The sequence below is a fragment of the Anopheles coustani genome, chromosome 3, assembly GCF_943734705.1.
Source record: "Anopheles coustani chromosome 3, idAnoCousDA_361_x.2, whole genome shotgun sequence".
Taxonomy (NCBI): Eukaryota; Metazoa; Arthropoda; class Insecta; order Diptera; family Culicidae; genus Anopheles; species Anopheles coustani.
In genome coordinates this window covers 18,465,764-18,484,827 of record NC_071288.1, presented here as the reverse complement: position 1 = coordinate 18,484,827, position 19,064 = coordinate 18,465,764, and the positions used below count along the sequence as shown (strand labels likewise).

General features: G+C 44.8%; 1 protein-coding gene across 1 annotated transcript in view; it reads left to right on the top strand.

Annotated features, from left to right (window-relative positions):
• Positions 1-19,064, top strand: part of LOC131272322 (uncharacterized) — a 53,877-nt gene that overhangs the window by 7,338 nt on the left and 27,475 nt on the right. Inside the window, exon 3 of the mRNA XM_058274020.1 lies at positions 18,431-18,875. Within this exon, the coding sequence (XP_058130003.1) occupies positions 18,431-18,875 (445 nt within the window). The remainder of the gene's footprint in view (positions 1-18,430; positions 18,876-19,064) is intronic.

Sequence of the window (19,064 nt, the reverse complement as noted above, 5' to 3'; positions counted from 1 at the left end):
AACAAATCTTCGATTTCTTGGTGAATGTTCTTTTACACAAAATTCATAAATTAGTACCAAGTAAGTAGGGAAACTGTTTTCATACACCCTATCAAAATATTTTGTGTACATTGCAGATCTTCATGAACCCTAAAACTTTAGAAGTATAAGACATTGAAAGGTACCAGAGGTGGAGCAAAAACCAAAAAAACTATCATTTTCACGATGTCATAAAAACATGCGAGCAGATAAAGTATTTGCTGTGTCATTGCGGGCATACAATGTGTTTCAAAGGAATTAACGACAATATCTTTGGGGTGTTGTTGAAATTAATTTACAGCTGACATAAAGTTGGTATGAGATAATTTTCCCATTGTGGGTTTTAGTTGGGCTGAGGAACCGAAATGTCTGCGTCCTGTGTCCGCCGGCGCTGTAATGCCCGGCGAACCGTTACTCTGAATTATATTGACCCGAGTCCGGGAGACCTAAACACACCACCAACGCACGCAGGATCGGTCCGTCTGTCCGAGCAACACTGGAAAGCTTTCCCGTGCTCCAGCCATTGACGATTTATGTTTACCGTACGCCCAAATCCAATAAATCAACTTCTTCGACATTCGTGCTCCTTGGTCATTCATGCGTGTGTGTGTGTGCGTGTGTGGGTGCGAGTGTTAATGTAGCCAGTGGCTACCATTTGCATGCTACCGTAGCGTTTGAGAGGAAGAAAGGTTGGCGGAGGACGCGATGACGGTGACGGTATTCTATTTCGGACGCTTGTCTTAAGAGCGCCAATCATGAAGCCTTGGTTCGTTCGTCGGGCTATAACGGTCCGTTTCTATGGCCGTCGGGCGTGGGTTTGAAGTAGCGTAGGTTGCGTGTGTGTGTATGTGTCATCTTCGGACGGCCGGCCATTTATCGGAGGCCCACAACCTCGGACGGCATTGAAAGGAACACCATTCAATTTGCTGGCCGCTCAAATGAACACGTACTCCGAGGGCTAATGCAACCGTCTCCCGGACTGTCGCAATGTCACCGAAATAAATCTAATTATCTCAACGACCTCTAGACCTCGCACGCGGCCCCTTCTCCCCTCCGCCCTGCCCCTAGAACGACCTCCACAGGACAGGTTCATCCTGATTAAGGACGTAGATTTGTGCTGACATTCTTGCGCAGCAGTGCACGGGCCGCCTTTTTCGTCTCCAACTCTTGGCCGAACCTCCACCCTCGCCCCCACCCCCTGGGGTCGCTTATGTTGTGCGGTGGTGCAGACTTTAGCGTAGGCACTTTTCTTTCCGTTCTGCTTTCGTGCGAATTCGAAATGGGACATGTTTATTGAATTCGGTCGGCCCGATACTAAAGGCTGCGGAAATGGCACTGACAGAGTGTGGGCACACACACACACACAAACACACACGCGGTCGTAAAAGAACACTCACACACTCACACATACGCGTGGCATAAACATGCCACCCACCGAAGGCTGGAAACCACAACCCAACCAGACACGATGGAGCCGCCTGGTGCTTCACGGCCAACTTCTAGATTGCCTTCGACCCGGGGCTACTCACTGCCCCCTTTCGACCCCCACCCACCGAGAGCCCGTTTATTGCAATCGACTTTCCCACGACTTTCGCGCACCACTTTTTCCCATCTGCACGAGAACGATGTGCCGAACTTGTCATTCGGATGGGCTTTGTCCTTTGCTAGAGTGCGCCTCGTGGGAATACACGCTGGAGGGGGCGGGAGGAGGGGAGAACACACTAAACGGAACACATCACAGAGCTGCACACGAAAATTGCAAACACACACACAGACACGCACACACAGTTGAATATGTTCCGCCCTGCTGTCGCGTGGTTGGGAAAACTCGATGAAATCGGCTTTCGACGGGGCGTCGCTTTTCCTCCCGCCGTAGTTTCTTTTCGCATTCCATTTTCCTTGCCTTGGCTGTCCCTGCGGGCAGTACCCGCAGTTTCCTTTGGGAGTGTACGGGCCCGGTTGCCCTGTTTACGGTTCGCAACACTCATACCCGCCCCGCAGCGTTCTCGATACGATTCTCGATACGGTTGGCTTTTTTCCTTGTTTTTGTTTTTTGTTTTTTGGCCGAAGAAAACTTGCGGATCCATAGAATCGGCAGCGCCCTCGACATAATGGCTGGTCGCTTCGTCAGCATAAATTGTCGTGTCGGAACATTCGCGATGCGAGGCCAATCCGATGAGCGCCTTAGCGCCAGGAATTCCCGCCCAGGATGCGGCCGGATGGAACGGATTGTTGTTTCGTGCTGTCGTACAGCACTTTTATGTTTTTTCTTCCGCCTTCTCCTGCTTCCATGGCTCTCTGCAACTGTCTCGGCCAGTGGCGGGGTTGGTGAACAAATTTATCCCGCCCTACGAACGGCATAAAAATTGCTTATTTCAGCTTCCCCATCCACTCTGAACTCGGGCTCATCGGTGCTGCAACATAATCCAGTCGAACACAAGGTGGAAAGGGAAATCAATATGCCGTTTCCTATCATATGTTCCGCGCATCCTTGGACCTTCGGCTGGTGTTCCTGGATTTTCCTTTCCCTGGATTTTTTTCCTGTTCCGAACCGATCGCGTGCGGTTTCCAGGAATCATTTTCTCGGCTCGGTGTCGATCGAATTGTTGGGTAGGGTTTTTGATCCGGCACCAAAAAAGTATGGAACCGGGACCAAATTCCATCCAAAATGGTTCGGAGAATAGTTTTTCGTGTTGCCGTTCCACTACGTTCAGCGGTTCACTGCCCTCGTGGAAAATGCAATGTCACTTGGGACCGGGGCAGAAAAAAGAAACAGAAAAAAACAGAAGGATAACGAAAGAGTTGGCAAAGGTACAAAATTGTGTTTACGTACACAAAGGGGTTGTGTGTGTGTGTGTGTATGTGTCCGTTTTTTTTTTGGAGTGTGTCTGGTAAGGTAGCCGATTTTCCAATGCACTTTCCCCAACTTTTTTTGTCACACACACACGGCCGAATCAGTGCAATTGATTATTTCTACAAAAGCGAAGATTGATAGATGGGCTGGATCGACGCCAGCTCGGGTGCTCGAAACGTGTCCGGAGTGTGATTTAATGTCACCAGCCGGGGTGGAGTTTTTCCCGTGAAGGGGGAAAAAATAGACGCCTTTCGGAAAAGCCGTGTGTTTCAAGCAAAGGACATTTGTTTGTCGTTGTTATTCAATTGAGCCAGGCAGGTGTAATATTTATAGGAACAACAAACCTCTTTTGAGCTTCGAGCTGATGAATTCAAATTGTTCATTATGTAATCACAGAAACACAAGCTGTTTAATTTTTCAATCGTGTAGATTCTTACTTATTAAATTGAATTTACAAACTAATAGAAAAGTATGATGGTTCATTTCGAAAGCTGGAAAGGATTGTTCATCTCGTTCCGGATCGGTCTTCTAGCTTTCGGTACCGTGGATGGATGGATAAGTTTGCTCAAGTTGTCTTTGAAGCAGAGAAAACACCACTTCAGTTGCCAGTTTCTCAAAACCGGCGAGAAAGGCAAGGATCGATGTTGAATCTCATTTGCATCGTAAATTAATTGACATAGTTAGCGACGTTCAGAGTTACGTACAAGGAGCATGGAAGCGGTTTGGTGGCCAAAGGAAGAATGTTCTCAAGAAATGGCAGCTAAAGCAATGGTACGTCGATATCTAATTCAGTGCGATGAGTAATGTGATGCTCTGAAATCGAGTCTTGCATAAATTTTAACGAGTTAGAAAAAAGAAAGGTCGCGGATGAAAATTTGTCTTCGCGATTGAGATGTCACGTTTCACTTTCATCTGCGGAAAATGTGGGTTAATGGTTTTCCCATCAACTAGCTTGCTCTTCCGGATGGCGCCAGTGTAGGTTTGGAGGGATTATTATTATTCGCCAGCTTTTAATCTCCGTTATTGCAGAAATATAAACACGACAACAAGTTGGCCCAAGAAGCAAGCAACATGCTTTGACAGCTGGGACGGTGGGGGAAAAACTTCACCACCAATCGGGCGGAGATGTCAAGGCTTAACGGCGACTTTTCCATGCGCCCACCCGTCCCCCGCTCCAAGCCTCATGTTTTCCATGGGGAGCAGTTTTTCCTCCTTTCGCGACCCAATTCAGCACAAACCTGGTGCTCGTGTCCTAGGTTGGCAAGTGCACTTAGCGGCGGTTTTTAAACCCGCGAAAGGATCAGGTGTAGAAATCCTCCACCGTTTCCCAGCCCACCCCGTCCACCCTCTTCTTTTCACCGTGATCCCGAATGCAGCGAGGAAAGGAGGAGGGCTTGGGATAAACACTCATTTCTCAAATTGTCGCTATCATAATTTCCATCACGCGGGGAACATTCCAGCTTCGCATGTGTGTTTATGTGTCTGTGTGTGTGCATATACGTGGGTTGGGCACACTGTTAATGTTGCAAAACGGTCTTCCCACCCGTTGCTCGGTGGACCGAAAATAATTCCCACTCATCTGCGCGCTGGAGTCCCTGTTCTGGGGCTGCGCTTTTCGTCGGCAGGTTGCTGGCACCCGTCCGCCCCACCGGAGGCATTTTCTTCCTGCCCACCAGGAGAGGGGGAGGATATGACCTGCGCTTACGGGTACCATATGGCAAGCATTCCGACGCTTTTTGAAAAGGGCCTCCCCGGTGGCATACGTTACCGTTAAAGTCGGCCGTTTCGTGTGTCCTTTCGTCGGGATGCTTTTCCAAGGGGATTATAAGCGGTTGGGCTTACTTGGGACTAGCTTTTCCTTTGGCCGCCGCTAGCGAACTGACCGCGTAACTAGGTCAAACATTGCAGGATCCGCGTGACGGTCGCCTTTGCACCGTTCGTTTTCCTTTTGCTTTTCCAACCGGCCAAAAAGTGCACCACATTTCGGAACGTTCCATGAGCTGGTGACTCATGAACTTAAGAGAGGAAGAGGGAAAGATTTAACTCCCCAGGTCCCGCACCCGCACGGCTGGTTTTAGCTGAATAGTTCGAGAAGCGCATTCTACGGTCGCCATTTTGATGTAACAGAAGGCGGACCAGGAAGGAGCCAGTATGGAAAACAATCGTTTGACTCCCGTATGTATTCCAGAGGAGCATATTTTCCTCTATTATGGAAAAGAAAACTGTAGCATCAGCAGAAAAAAGCAAGCGGATTAAGGATGTTCGAAGTTGGGGGTAGAAAAAAAACGGCAAAGGGTATGGTAATTAAGTTTGAGTACGGTTTTGGGTTCGCTTTTTCCCTACAGGACTTCCGGAAAAGTTCCACAAGTTTCCTTTGTTCGTAGCTTCCCCTGCCAGTTTCTCCCAAGTTCTCTTCCATTTCCTAATGTCACCTCTCCCAATGACGAACGCGTTGCTTTTTGGGGTTGTCGCCGTTGATTGGAAAACACTTTTTAACTGGAACTGGCGGAAAGCTTATGCTAATTTTCCGAAAACACTCCAAATTGAATCGTTCTTCAAGAAGGAATCGGGTAGAATAATAACAACACACCGAATTAAACATCTCCGAACGAGCTAACCAAGGCAGAAAAGGGTTCGCCGAATGCTTGCTAAACATTTTGGGGCGGACCAATTAATGTGTGCTTGGGAAATCAGATTTGATTGTTTCATTCGACGAAGCCCCGAAGTTTGTGCGACGACTTGAGGTTTGATTAGGCTGTGGGATGGTTTTTCCTTTTTTGTTTTGTTGTTGGGCTGTTTGTTCGTCGATGCGTATGTTGATGGGTCCCCATAACCACAAGGGTCAAGGGTCAAAAGGTTAAAACGAAACTACAACAAGCACGCTGTAAAACAACGGAATTTATTCCAATCGAACGATGTATAATTAAAGGGTGACCTAAGGTTCGTTCATTTTAAGGAAAACTTCAAATTTTGTGGTAAAAATAGTTGCTTGCGAAGTTGAGGAGAACAAATTGAAATCGGTAGAGGAGAACAAAGTTAAATTTAAAATAAGACAATTTAAGAAATACCCGTAACTGAACATTACCGTAAAGTATTACCTTTACTTCGATTCGATGGCAGCATTAACCTACTTTAATAAAGTCAAGCGTGCACCGTTTAATGGCTTCATTACGGACCGCTCGGCAGAGTTGCCCTAATTATTTCCACTCTTCCGCGTTTAATTTGTCTTCATCACAAGGCGCTAATGAGATGCGTCCTTAATTTGCGCTCCCATTTGCGCCTGCGAGAACATAATGCAGGATGAGGCACCTTTTTTGATCAATCTATATTCACCTCCTCTCGGCACTAGCTTTCATCCCGAACGGTGCAGAAGCTGAGCATTCGCCCGGTTGCATTCTTCATCGTCTCGTGAACGGACATTCCTGGCATAATCCTTTTTGTAAGGCGCTCACTATGGGGAAATTTTGATAACGCTACTGGCGTATTTCCGCCACGTCTTGCATCACCGCGATTCTATTGTCTTTGTCCGTTTGGTGTATGGAATCGAATTTCGCAACGAGTTGGAGCTACACAAAGACGCCTTTTTCATGGTTTTCTAAAGATGGCGGATAAATAGATTCAGTTCTTTCATTGCAGTTGGCGCGCGCGAAATGTAACTGTTGGGATACTTTATTACTTTTCGTCGCCCGGAAACGATGTCCGTTTTTATTTGGCTGAAAAATGAACTATCGCCCGAAATGTGTTCACTTCGAGGTGCATCATTTTACTTTCGCGCGATAAAGCACAACCAGTCGCACCATTGTGCGGGTCTCCGTTTGTGTGTGTGTGTGTTAAGTGCGATTTAAGGCAAAAGGATTGCGCCAGCAAAAAAAAAAAAAAAAAACCGGCACCGAGGATGTCGCAAAACTCGCCATAACTGGTGGAGTAAGTTTTTAGTGCTGTGCGATAGCGCGAACCATTCCTGGGCGGGTTTTTCCAAGTCGTTTCCGGCTGCGTTTCGACTGTCTGTTCTTCGGCAGGCGTCGCCAGTGTCCGGTTTTGGGTGCGAAGCGGAACTCGACTCATTTTCAGACCCGACTCTTCTTTTGCTTCTTCCCAGTGCGAATGGTGAAATTAACTAGCATGGGCAATATCTCTCGAGGCCTTTCAATGTTGCTTCAAAGAGAAATTATAAAATTTGGGAAAATAAACCAGCACGGATAATCTTCTGGATAGCTCGTAACGTTTATCCTTCCTCAAACCCCGAAAAAAAATTTGCGGCCGTAATACCGGTTACGGTGGAAAATGGAGCTGACTTATTTTTCCTCCCATTAAACGGAATGCAATATAAACAGGAAAATCGTCCTGATCCACCCCGCCTCCTCGTTTCCCTCCTCCACCCCACCTTTGTGGCCATTTTAAGAGCCACGATTTTATGTCCTCCCCGGGTGCTACTTATCCACGGCTTACGGCTGTCGTGTCTGGCGGAATCGTATTGAACCCCGAGCCCCATCGGCTTTTATGGGCGCACGCAGCAACATCTCGCTGCGGCCGACGGTAAAATTCGACCAACTTACCACTCAACATACCGGGACCGACCCAGGCGTGCCCGGCCGACCGTTAACCGACGATGTAAGTAGGTTAATGAGGGGATGCCGTTCCTCGGCAGCCTGGCTCGCTCCCTGGAGGACATCCGGTGAAACTGTGGAGTCCTTCGTTGGGCCGTCCTGTTGCTAGATGCTGTGACGGTACATGGGTTTCCGAGCTTCGGAAAAACGGTTCCCACACCATGGACCACAGGGACGAGCTGAACGTTAGCTAACGAGGTGTAGATAGAATTATGAGCAGCTTACCGTTGGACGGCGTTTTCCGGTTTGGGGCATTTCCCGGTCCCCGAAAGTTTGTGCACACGCGGGTTGCAAGTGCCTGGGAAATAATCCAATCGAGGAGGCGTTAAGAAAATTTGTATTAAAACAGCTCAAGAGCACATCAACATGGTTAAATAAAGGTTGTTTAAATGCAAAGGATTGACAGAAATAATATATTTTTACATTCGTTCGACTGATAAGCTTAATTGAATGCGATTCTGTTTTTAAACTCATTAGTTTATTCAGTAGCTCTAGCGAAATGTTTTCAAAGGATGCTATTTTCTGTTAAATTATATTTAATTTCCACTGATACGAATTAAGTAAATGTGATGCAGTCAAAGAAGGAAGCAACATTTTTTACACGCTTCAGAAAATTAAATAAAATCCCAAAAACTCAGCTTCAAATTAACAACACCGTTATCCCATGGAAGGAAAATATCAAGTACTTACGATTGACTGTGGATAAAAGACTAATATATCGATATCATATAGAAACCACGGTTATCAAAAACCTTTTGTGTACTATACTGTTTCCTAAACAGGAAATCAAAATTAAACTGTAAAACCAAATTGCTGCTCGATACTTCTTTGATCAGACCATTTATAACGTATGCTTCTCAAGTCTGGATAGCATGTGCCAAAACACACCAGAAAAAACTTCAAACCATATCAAAACAAATATCTTAAGGCCATATTAGATGTCACACCGTACCGGACGCATCTAGTTCCCAGAAGATGTAACATAAGTACCATCAAACAACAAATAACAAAATTATCATTAAACTATAATAACAGTTATCTCGCAAACTTAAACCACACAACTACACTGCGTCCCAAAATGATAGCCTCACCTAGTTTTTACTGTGCAGGGCGAATACCGAGCATATAATTTTTTTCAAAAAATACACAAATATTTGTAAGTATACACTGACTACTTTGCATAAATATTGTTGAAAAAAAACGAATAAACAATCCCTTTCGGTCCAAAAAACTAAAATCTGTGGTGTCCCAAAATGATAGCCTCACTTAGGATTTTGATTAAATTATCAACAAAAATAGCATAAATGGATTCAAAAGTCATGATATAATAATCAGTGGGTCCCCCATTAGGATTTATTGCTTGAAAAATTCGTGATGGCATGCTCTTCGATAATTTTTCTAACGTATTTACTGATAAGGAACGCCAAGCATTTCGGATTGCCAGTTTAAGGTCCTTTATGGTCTCGTAATGGCTCCCATCTTCATAAATCTCTTGAACTAGGCTTCCACAAACATTTTCTATTGGATTAAGGTCTGGGGAAACGGCTGGCTAAGACATTGTTTTGATACCCGACCGTGCAAGGTGAGTTCTTGTTGTCTTGCGTGCGTGCCCGGCAGCATTTTCTTGCTTAAAAATGAGCTGTTGAGTGTTGTGATTTTCCAGATAAGGCTTCAAATGATTCGCCAGGATGTCGATAAACATATCGCTGTTCATACGTGTTGGTACAAGATCCAATTCACTTCTACTATGACCGCTGAACGCAGCCCAAATCACGACCGAATCACCTTCAAAATTGCGACGATAGAAAAATCGTGCTATCGTCTTAAATCTCGCCAGTAATGGATGTAACCATCCGATCCATCAATATTTAACTTTTTTTCATCAATATAATCCACCTAACATGAATTATCAATTTAAAATTTGAACAAGACTACAAAGTGACAACTTACGTTTCTTCACACATTCTTCCATGTCATATGTGCTGTTGCAAATTTCAATCTATCGACTTTTTGGTGAAGTTTGAGGGCAGAAACTTTCTTCATGGACTCTCTTACAATATCAGAACATGAATTCAAAGCTCGCAACACAGCATTTTTGTGCACATTCAACCAGAAATCGTTTTTTGTCCTACGGCAACCTTTAGTTGAACTGAAAGCAACTTAAAAAATTCTCCGATTATCACGCAAGGAAAGATTTTGAAGACGACCAGGAGACTTCTGAAGCTCATTTTAACTGGAATCTTTTACATAATCGTTAATGACGTTTGTGAATCTATTTATTAGCACACCAATCTCATGATTTGACATGCCATTAAAGCGATAAGCATCAATTTGACTTTTTTCTCGTTCCTAGAGTTGTTTTCTGCTTCCAATGTTCAAATTAAATTACAAATTAAAGTAAGAGAACTTAAAAATTACTTTTGGCAACGGATAACGTGGCTAGGAACTGGGTTGCTTTGTTAATTTGAATGATTTTTGAAGTGAGGCTATCATTATGGGACACTCAATTTTTTAAATTTTTGACCAAAATGTTATAATTAAATTTTTTTTCTGATAAATTGGAAGTGAAACACATTTCTTTTAGATTAAGGAATATGTTTCTGTCGTTTATTTTATCTTGCGATCATTTAAAATAGCATATGAGTGAAAAAACTGGGTGAGGCTATCATTTTGGGACGCAGTGTAGTTAAAATCAATACCTTATACCTTGAGATTTCCCTTGAGGGAAAAAAATTCTTAATACATGTTTTATGTAACATAATGAATTACAAGCTATGCAACTAGTACTACTACTACTACTACTACTATTACTGAAGCAGTTAAGTAAATTATTTTGTATTGTGAAAATGTTATGAATAAAATATTTATTTCGTACAAAGCTTGCAATCCTATACCAACCTCCTTAAAAGGTAACATATACGAAGAAAAACCAATATCCTGTTCCTTAAAGGACACGCCATAAAAAGGTTACCCGTAAAAGTAAACGTTGGTCAACCGACGATGGAAGGTGTGAATAAATGCTTTCCGTCAGAATTCTATCTTTGGCTTTGGTCGTGCGATGAAAAAAAACCTGGAAACATTGCAAAAAACGGTTCCACTCGGTTGCTCGCCAGCCGTACGCTAGGAATGGAAATGGAATAACATTCTGGGTAGACGCAGCAGGAAACTAGTGGGCCCATTTCCCAGCATTTCCACTCGTGTCGGCTCGTATGACGTCTGCAACAACCGACGACGCCTCCGGCATGCGAAGGAAGGATTTGGCGATGAACGATGGGAGCGCATCGGTTACGCCACGTTTTGGCGAACCCTTGGTTGGGCGTGTGCTATTTCTGCCAGCATATCTAGTGTATGTGTGTGTGTGTGTATCGAAGGGGGGAGTGACATCAGGCCTGTAACATCAGCTGCAAGGTGAAAATGGGTCTGACTTTTTGTCACCTGCTTGCCACTGGCACACGTGTCCACTTAGGAGCGTCTATCATTTCGGATAAGTGTATGTGACCTGCTAACGTCCTGGGGGTGCCTTGACTGATGTGTTGATGCTACTGTTTTGTTATCTGTTTTTTTCCTAAAGACAAACGTACGAGACAAAAAATGATGCTATTTTTAGCCCCGGATTATAAATATTATCACCATTCGTCGGCTTCATCAGGATACGAAAAGTTTTCCCTTGTGGAATGATTGAATTTCCTTTTTTGTTTATGCTTGCTTCGTTTGTAATATTATATCTGATGCTCATGTTTTATCCACGAACGAAAAACCCAAATCATAACAAACGATTGGAAAACTTGACAAAGACAAATAGCCAGATTACAGCTATTACAGGAACCAATTTTCCCCACTCTTTGCTACAGTTGACAAACTATTGTTCAAAGCTTATCGAACCGAACTTGTATGCATTCCCTTAATAGTCTCTTTTTGTGTGTCTTTGAACACTTTCAGTGTCCTGTTTTTTCCAACTCCAAACGGAAAGGAAACCTTTCCGAAAGCGTAACACGTTTTTATTACTACTACTACTAATCGATCGAGAGGTTTTCCCGGCGCTGCCATCGACACAATGGCACCGTTAGTGGTGACGATTACTCAACAGTAACGATCCTAGAAGACCCGGGGCCCGCCAGCAACGACTACCCGGTGAGGGTGGTGATAAAATCAACCTCCACCATTCACCGGCCTCCCGAAGAACTCGCCTTCTCCGCCACCATCGCCTTGATGGTAATGTTTTAATAACCTTTTTCACTCCCAGCGAACAAATTTGATGACCCTCCGTCTGGCCGGGGGGTTGGCGGGGTGGCTTCGGTCTCCGACTTTTGTGACCCGGCGTGCCGATGATCCGTGTCGCGTTTCGCTACCCGCTCCCCGCCCGGTGAGGTATCGATTATGGTCCGGTCAGATGGTTAAGTTCGTCCGGGCCAACGCCAAGGGATCGGTTATTACGGAGGGATGGATCGCTTCCGAGCCTGAGCTATTGAGACGCTAAATACATAGAAGAGACCCCGGGGTTTTTAGCTTCGGCGAGCTGACAGTGAAGGTGGAAAATCCGGCCGGTGGAAATATGGTTAAAGTTTTGTGACCGCGATTAGGGTGCGGCCCGGCCGAGGGGAAACTTTTCATGTTTAGAAGTATTTGATTGATTTTCAGTGGAGTGTTTTGTAGCCTTGTTTCCTATCCCGTGACATGACCTCGGTTTGGTAGACTTTCTGCAACACTTCTTTGAACTTATTTTCAGATTCAGATGATTATCATGGGTCGTAATGATTTTTTGAAATCACACAAATGCCTACTTCGAGTTTCCTTTCATTTTGTGGCATCTTGAACCATGTTTAAACTTTCACTGTACTGGAATTCTTTATTTATGTCGTTGTGAAAGAAATCTAAACTTTGGTACCTAACGTTGGAAAATAACAAAAAGCTTCTCGAAGCGAACTTTCACCGGGTTCTTTGGTGAACCTTTGTCGTTTCGGTTTTTCTCTCCCGATTTTCGTTTTCCAAACTGGAGCACTGATGTTTCCACTGCAGAACAGATTTGTGAGATGTATATTGAATCAAGCTATAGGAGCATTGAACCAGTCAATGGATGATTTCAGCCTTTTTCTCGTGTGGCAGCGATATTTTTAACGAAAATGCTACTATTTTTGCTTTTCACGTATTGAGTTCGGTTCTATATGTGTCAAAAACACCTACACCCGGCGTAGCTTTTTCCAAGGCCGGAGAAAAGCTGACATGAATGAACCGAAGGTAGTGTGACCCAAACAACCTTTTTTCCACACTCCCCCACCCCATGTTCGTGTTGACATCCTTCGTTCTTTATTCTTTGTGTGCGAATTTTTTTATTATTTTTGACACACGGAAATGAACCTGAGTTCTCCTTGGGTAAATGTTGTCCACGGTTCTACTTTCCTTTCCAAAAAAAGCACCGTTTCCTTATTCGGGTACGACGCAGTATCAAATTCATCCTGCCAAGACGGGCGGTGGATGCAAAGTATGAAGCTTGTGCGATGTTTTGTGTATCTTCTGGATCAAAGATCTGCCTCGCAGGGACATGCCCTGAAAACTGTCTTCAAAGCGCGTTTATGTGTGTTGGTGTATTTTCGCTTTTTTTGTCGTTCACCAAAGAAGGTTGCATGAGTGGCAGAAAAACGCTGCTGCTGAATCAAATCTTTATTTGTGTTTTTCTTATTGCTGCACTGCTGTCTCATCCTTTTTCAAGCGACTCCAGTTTTTTTTCGAAGCGCGTTGTTTGTTGTGTGCGAGTTCGCCCTTTTCGCACGCATAAAAAAGTGTTTGCGCATATCAATGGCAGCTGTAGGCATAATATTTGATAACACGGGAATTGTGATAACACGTTTTTTTTTCTCGTTCCCAAAAACATTCTTCAGTTGTTTGGCAAAGTCAACAGTATTGGTTTCGGGTAGCTCGGTGCTTCGCTTGAGCAGTTGACATGAGTAATTATGATTGAATTTAAGAAATTGACAGAGAAAGGGAGAGAGAGAGAGAGAGTGAACAAATTAAATTTACAACTTTCTGAAATGTGGTAACTTTGTTTGTGCTAAATCGTGGGAGTGTATACATGAGATATTCAGATGCTTGAGGTTATTGAGTTTGTGATTGAGTGAGACGTATGTAAATTTCTTAAAAAGTACTTAAGAATTTATGATCGAAAATCATGTTTATTTTTATTCGAGAGGTACATAAAGTCCTATTCTTATCGCCATAAAATACTAATCGGAGATGGATTATTGTTCGCGCCTGTTTTTCTTGACATAGGCATAAGAATGCATTTTCCAGAGATGGAAACTTTCTTGAAATAAAGAAAATATGTTAGAAAACCGGTTGCGACTGGAAAACCACACTTTATGTGCTCGTATTTTCAACTGCTTTCCAGCATACGTAAGCACCTTTCGAGTCCTCATTCACTCCAGGTGGACATGAGTTCGGTATATTTTTTTTTGTGAAAAAGAAAATCTATGTAAGCGAAAACAGTTTTTTTTTGTTTGGAGGTGACATTTACCTACCGAAAATTTATTTTCACCGCAGCGACGTCTCGTGCCACCCTACTTCCGAGGAGTAGCAAGAACCGGCCCTGTTCGGTTGTTTGGTGGAGAATATTTTAAGGCGAAGCAAACTCGGGTCGGAAAGAAGTTCGAAAAGCAACCCGAGCTGCAGGTGGCGAAGGTCAAGTGTTGGTATTTTCAGTTGTAAAGTTTTCGTTTGCGAGAGGTCCTGTGTTTATTTTGTTTTTTGGAGGAATTTATAGAAGTTTTCGGTGTTTACTAACGGTGCATAGTCGAAGCAGCAGCTTTTCGTTTGGTCCTTTCGGTGAAACCCGTCGGAAGTGTTTGTCTTTTATTACCATTCAAACCGTGCCAGCCATTCAGCTTGGTTTTTCCTCACCGTTATCAAATTAGCTTCGGGAAACATTCCTGGAAAAGTGTGGCCCCACCAGCTGGGGACGAGAAGCATTTCTTAACGGGGCGACAGTGTCTCGGGCCAGATTTCGGTAGATTGTTCCCTTGACACTGACTAAACTCGTGAACACGTTGTTTCGCCACTTCTGTTCGTCTTGATGGACACTATTTGGTCGGGTAGAGAAGTAGAAGTAGAGCAAAACCACAGATGGATACGGTTTAAATCTGTCCACTCGAAACTCCTTCTAGGAAAAGGGCCCGGTCCGTTTTCTGGGAATGCTAAATCGGGCTGAGTTATGGTGATCTTTTTGGTTTGTGTGCCGCCAGCATCGGGTGCGATTTATTCTCGGAAGCATTTTTCCGTACGTTTTGTATGTGCTGCTTGTTCTACTTAACCAAGCTTAAGTTTGTTTTCGTCCCTGAAAAGACAAATTTGTTCAAAGCCTGTTATGTACATAAGCTTGAGCTGAAATTGGTTTCATTCTTTAATAAACACGTTTTGTTTCTTCATTTTGCATGCACAGAAATATTTGATTGAGTGCCATTGACCTTATTAGCCATGATACAATTCCAAACGTCATCGACATCATCGCATTCGCACCAAATGTAATCGATCAACTCGGAAACCCTAATCCCTACCTTCGAAAGACCGAAAACCAAAGCAAGAAGATTAATCCCTGTTCCATTGATAATTAATCTCAACGCATTTAATCTTCCAATCGTCGGGGAAATCGATAACAGGCGCTTGTTTCGTATCTCGCTTGTTTGATTGCCGATGTTCCGTTCTGATGGAGGAAGATATTGAACCGAAACACGAACCGATATACCATCCCGATGTTTCTATCCTTCTGCGAGGCGTACTTTCATGTTGCTTTCCTTAATTTCCTTTGTTACGTAACTTTTTGCCTCCCCACCCCAAGCCGTCCGGATTAACTCACCTTCGAACAATATTGGTCTGCTTTCGGCTTCCGAACGAACAGACGAACAAATCATAACGAGCCAGAACAGGCAATCAGCGATACGATAACGGACGAATCCGTGGGGAGAACTTGACAGGAATAACTGCAACTGTGTGTGTGTGGCGTACACTTCATTTTCGATTATGCTATCTCGGCCGTTCGATCGTCCCGCCGAGTGGTTGTCGTTCAATTATCTTTACCGAAGGACACTTTCCTGTTTCTTTCACGTGGCATCCGGACGGCGGAGCCTTGCCTAATGATCCGTACGTGGTTGACTTTTCTGCAGGGTTCAGTTTTCATCAAGGTAAAAATAGTTCTTCTCTTTTACATGGATACGTCCGCCGGTTGAGAGGGAGCTCCCTCTAGACGTTGTCATGTCATAAACCGGAGCGAAGAATCGTTTAAGGAGAAGAAACAGTATCCCTTCGACCTGGTTCGTCTGGCGCTAGGGTTCTCGAGAAGCGCCCGTCCTTAAGGAGCTGCCGGTCGGATGCCGGTAAGACTTCTTGGGTTGCGCCTTGGAAGACTTCTTGCCGGTGACCTTCGAAAGCGTGCGCCAGAGCGTATCGATGCCACGATGGGTCCTGATCCTGCTGGAGACTCTATTGCCGGGACACTTTTCATCAAGCCACTGAACGAAAACAGTGTTCGTGTGTATGTTCCAGTGTGGTGTGCGTACGAAGCCCGAGAAGGGCCATTCTGGAGGAGCTCGTGAAGCTCACGTGAGGAAAATCGGATGATTCGAGCCGACAGCAGGGCAAACGTGGAAAAGGAAACAAGTGGAAACAAAATATGTTCATATGAGGCTACGGACGGCTCACGCTCTCCAAACACACTCCACAAAGGAGCCGGTTCTCCTTTCGGCACACGGCAACAATGGCTCGAAGCAAGATAGAACGTAGAGGAAAGCACTGGGGAAGCGAGCGATGGGAGGGAGAGAGGCTAATGTTAACGTAATGGTTGGATTCCCTAAAAGGGTACTCATCTGCTAAACGTGCCATCCTCGTATATGGCATCCCGGCATGCCGGCAAGTGTAACCGGTAGGAAAAGTTATGCCGAGGGGGGGATTTCCCGGCAGTACACATTATTATCGCGAACGAGCATGAGAAGCGAGGGGGGGGGTCTGTATCTCGGGTGGAAAAAGGGAGGCCAGGTTGAAAGGTGAAATATTTGAACCTAATACAGGAAGGTATTTTCCGTTGAGAAATGTCACCCTCCATGGAAGGGGGGGAGGGGGCTCGTTTTGCTGGCGGGGGTATTTTTTTTATGTTGGATATTTTCAATACTTTTCCCCGGCACACGTCGTGTGTGGAATATTGTGCCAGCGGAGGCTAAAGCATTGTGATAAGGGTATTGTAAAGCTCACTGGAATGTTTTTTCTTACCTTCTAGTCCCATTCGAAGGCACAGTTAAGAATCTTTATCCTGCATGGAAGAAACATCGTGTTTGAAATAGGATCTTAAGAAAGTTGTTCATTTATATCATTTTTAAATAATTTTTTTTTTAAATTTGTAATAAAATCAGTTGTATTTTTGGGATGTCTCTCTTTTCAAACTTTATTATAAAACGTTTTAGAGTTTATTAATATCTTTTCCCTTTTTCTATTTTTCTCAGAGTAGTTTTATATTTCATTCACTAGTTTCATTTTGTCATGTAAGAGAACATAAGGAAGGTTATAACTGGTTTTGTGACGTTTCTTTTGGAATTTTACTTTTTGAAAGTTTTTGTAAATTTGCAAGAGCAACTTGAGAAATCTTTTCTAATGGTACACCGAATCATACAAATAAGAAACCACGGCTTACAATATAAAAAAATATGTTTTATGAGTTATCAAGATCATGGGTATACGGTTATCAATATCTACCAGTTTCTTGATTGTTTTCTGGAAGTCAAATGGCTGCCCCTTTTTATCGAAAAAACTCGCTTGTAACCTTCTTAGTAACGATGATGCTCCGTCCGTTCGCTCGTTACCAGGACGCAGATCTCGCGCACTCGTGCGTACGTCAAACCTTGTTAGACGGCTTCGTCATGGCATTTACGCACCGCCTTTCGACGCAAAAGGGCGAAACATTATCCGCCTCCAAGCGAGCGCACACAAATTGTGCTTCTCATGTGCTTCCAGCAAGTCGTTCTCGTTTGACGAACGAAATCGGTTGCTTGCTTACTTTCGAGAGCGCATAAAGTCCGCCCTGCCCTGCCCTGCCCCCGCCTTTTTCCCGGGCGCCACTAATCGTGCATTAATAATGCAACCCGGTCCGGTTTGAGGTACGGGCAACCGAATTTTCCTCGAACCAGAAGTGGGTCAAGCAGGGAAGCGCAAGCCTTGCGGCCTTCGGAAGCGGTGGAAAATAAAGGAATCATTTTCCGAGCGACACCGGTGTGGCGTGCGTGCGTGATTCTCGTCCCGCCGAAGACCGAGTTGATTTGCTCGACTTTCCGGCGGCATGATTATATTTTATTCACCTCTGCATCGTGCCGGAAGGTTGGATCGACTGGAGCTGCTCCGATTGTAATCTGCGAAAAGGAAGTTCAGCAGTCGCTTTCTTACCTATCGATCGGCCCAAAGCGCAACTTTCTCTTGCCAGCAATCCTTCCACGAATTGTTTCTTGTTCACCGGGGGGTTCCCTTGCTCAATCTCCCGAACGATGGTGATTTATCGCATGAAAAGTTGTGAGCTATTTGCCGTCCGTCTTATGTTTCAGTTTTATTTGTCTACCCAACGGTTGGGTGAGGAGGTGGGATCTTCCCGATCGGCGGGGTACGATTCAATTTTACGTCCGATCAATTACACGCTTCGTCAATCAGTGCTCGACGTGCGCGCACCCGTCCCGACACTCGGGGGGTTTTCTGTTTTCGATTGAAGAACTCGAACGACTTCGAGAAACGCAGCCGGAAAAGCGCTGCACCCATATTTCTTTTCATTTTCTTTCGAGAATTAAATGTCTCATTTTACTCTCGGATCTGCTGTGGAATCGACAACATGGCGCACTCTTTTCTATTTATTGTCCGCAACCCAGAACGAATGCCCGATTGTCTTACCGTTTTTTCCTTTTGTTTCTTTCCTTTTTCCACCCCCGCAAAACAGAGTCCGAAGTTTGCTCCCCCGATCGAGTTTGTCGACCAGGCCACGCTGAGCCCCCCGGAGGGCTACAAAGACGGCAGTGGGCTGCTTGACAACGCACTCGGCGGGGCACTCGGTGGGCACGTCTTCGGTGCACAACATATTCAGCAGCTCCAGGTTATCCAGCGGCTACAGCAGCAACGGGCTGCCATGTTGGCAGCCAGAGCTGCTGCTGGCCAGCAGGGACAACAAACGGGCACCGCAGGCCAGGGCCAGGCTGGTTCGCAGACCGCCACCGTCAATCAACAACAGCAGCAGCAGCAGCAGCAGCAGCAAGTGCAGGCGCAACAGCAGGCACAACAACAAGCGCAGCAGCAACAGCAACAGCAGCAAGTGCAACAGAGTGCAGCCGTCTGCACCGAATGCGCCGAGTGTGCGGAATGCGCCGCCAAGCAGATGCACGACGAGGGTGAGTATTTTGCGTGTCCATTCGTTTGAGCTGCACTTTCCCACCGAAAGCTGCATGCTTCTACCAGTGTGAGTTCTAGTATCAAAACCGTAAGTCTGGAAACTGAACCGTACGTTGCCGTTTTTTTCTTGTTTTCGTAAAGATTCTTTTTTATAACAGCATATACTGTTTTTTTTGAGATGGATTTTT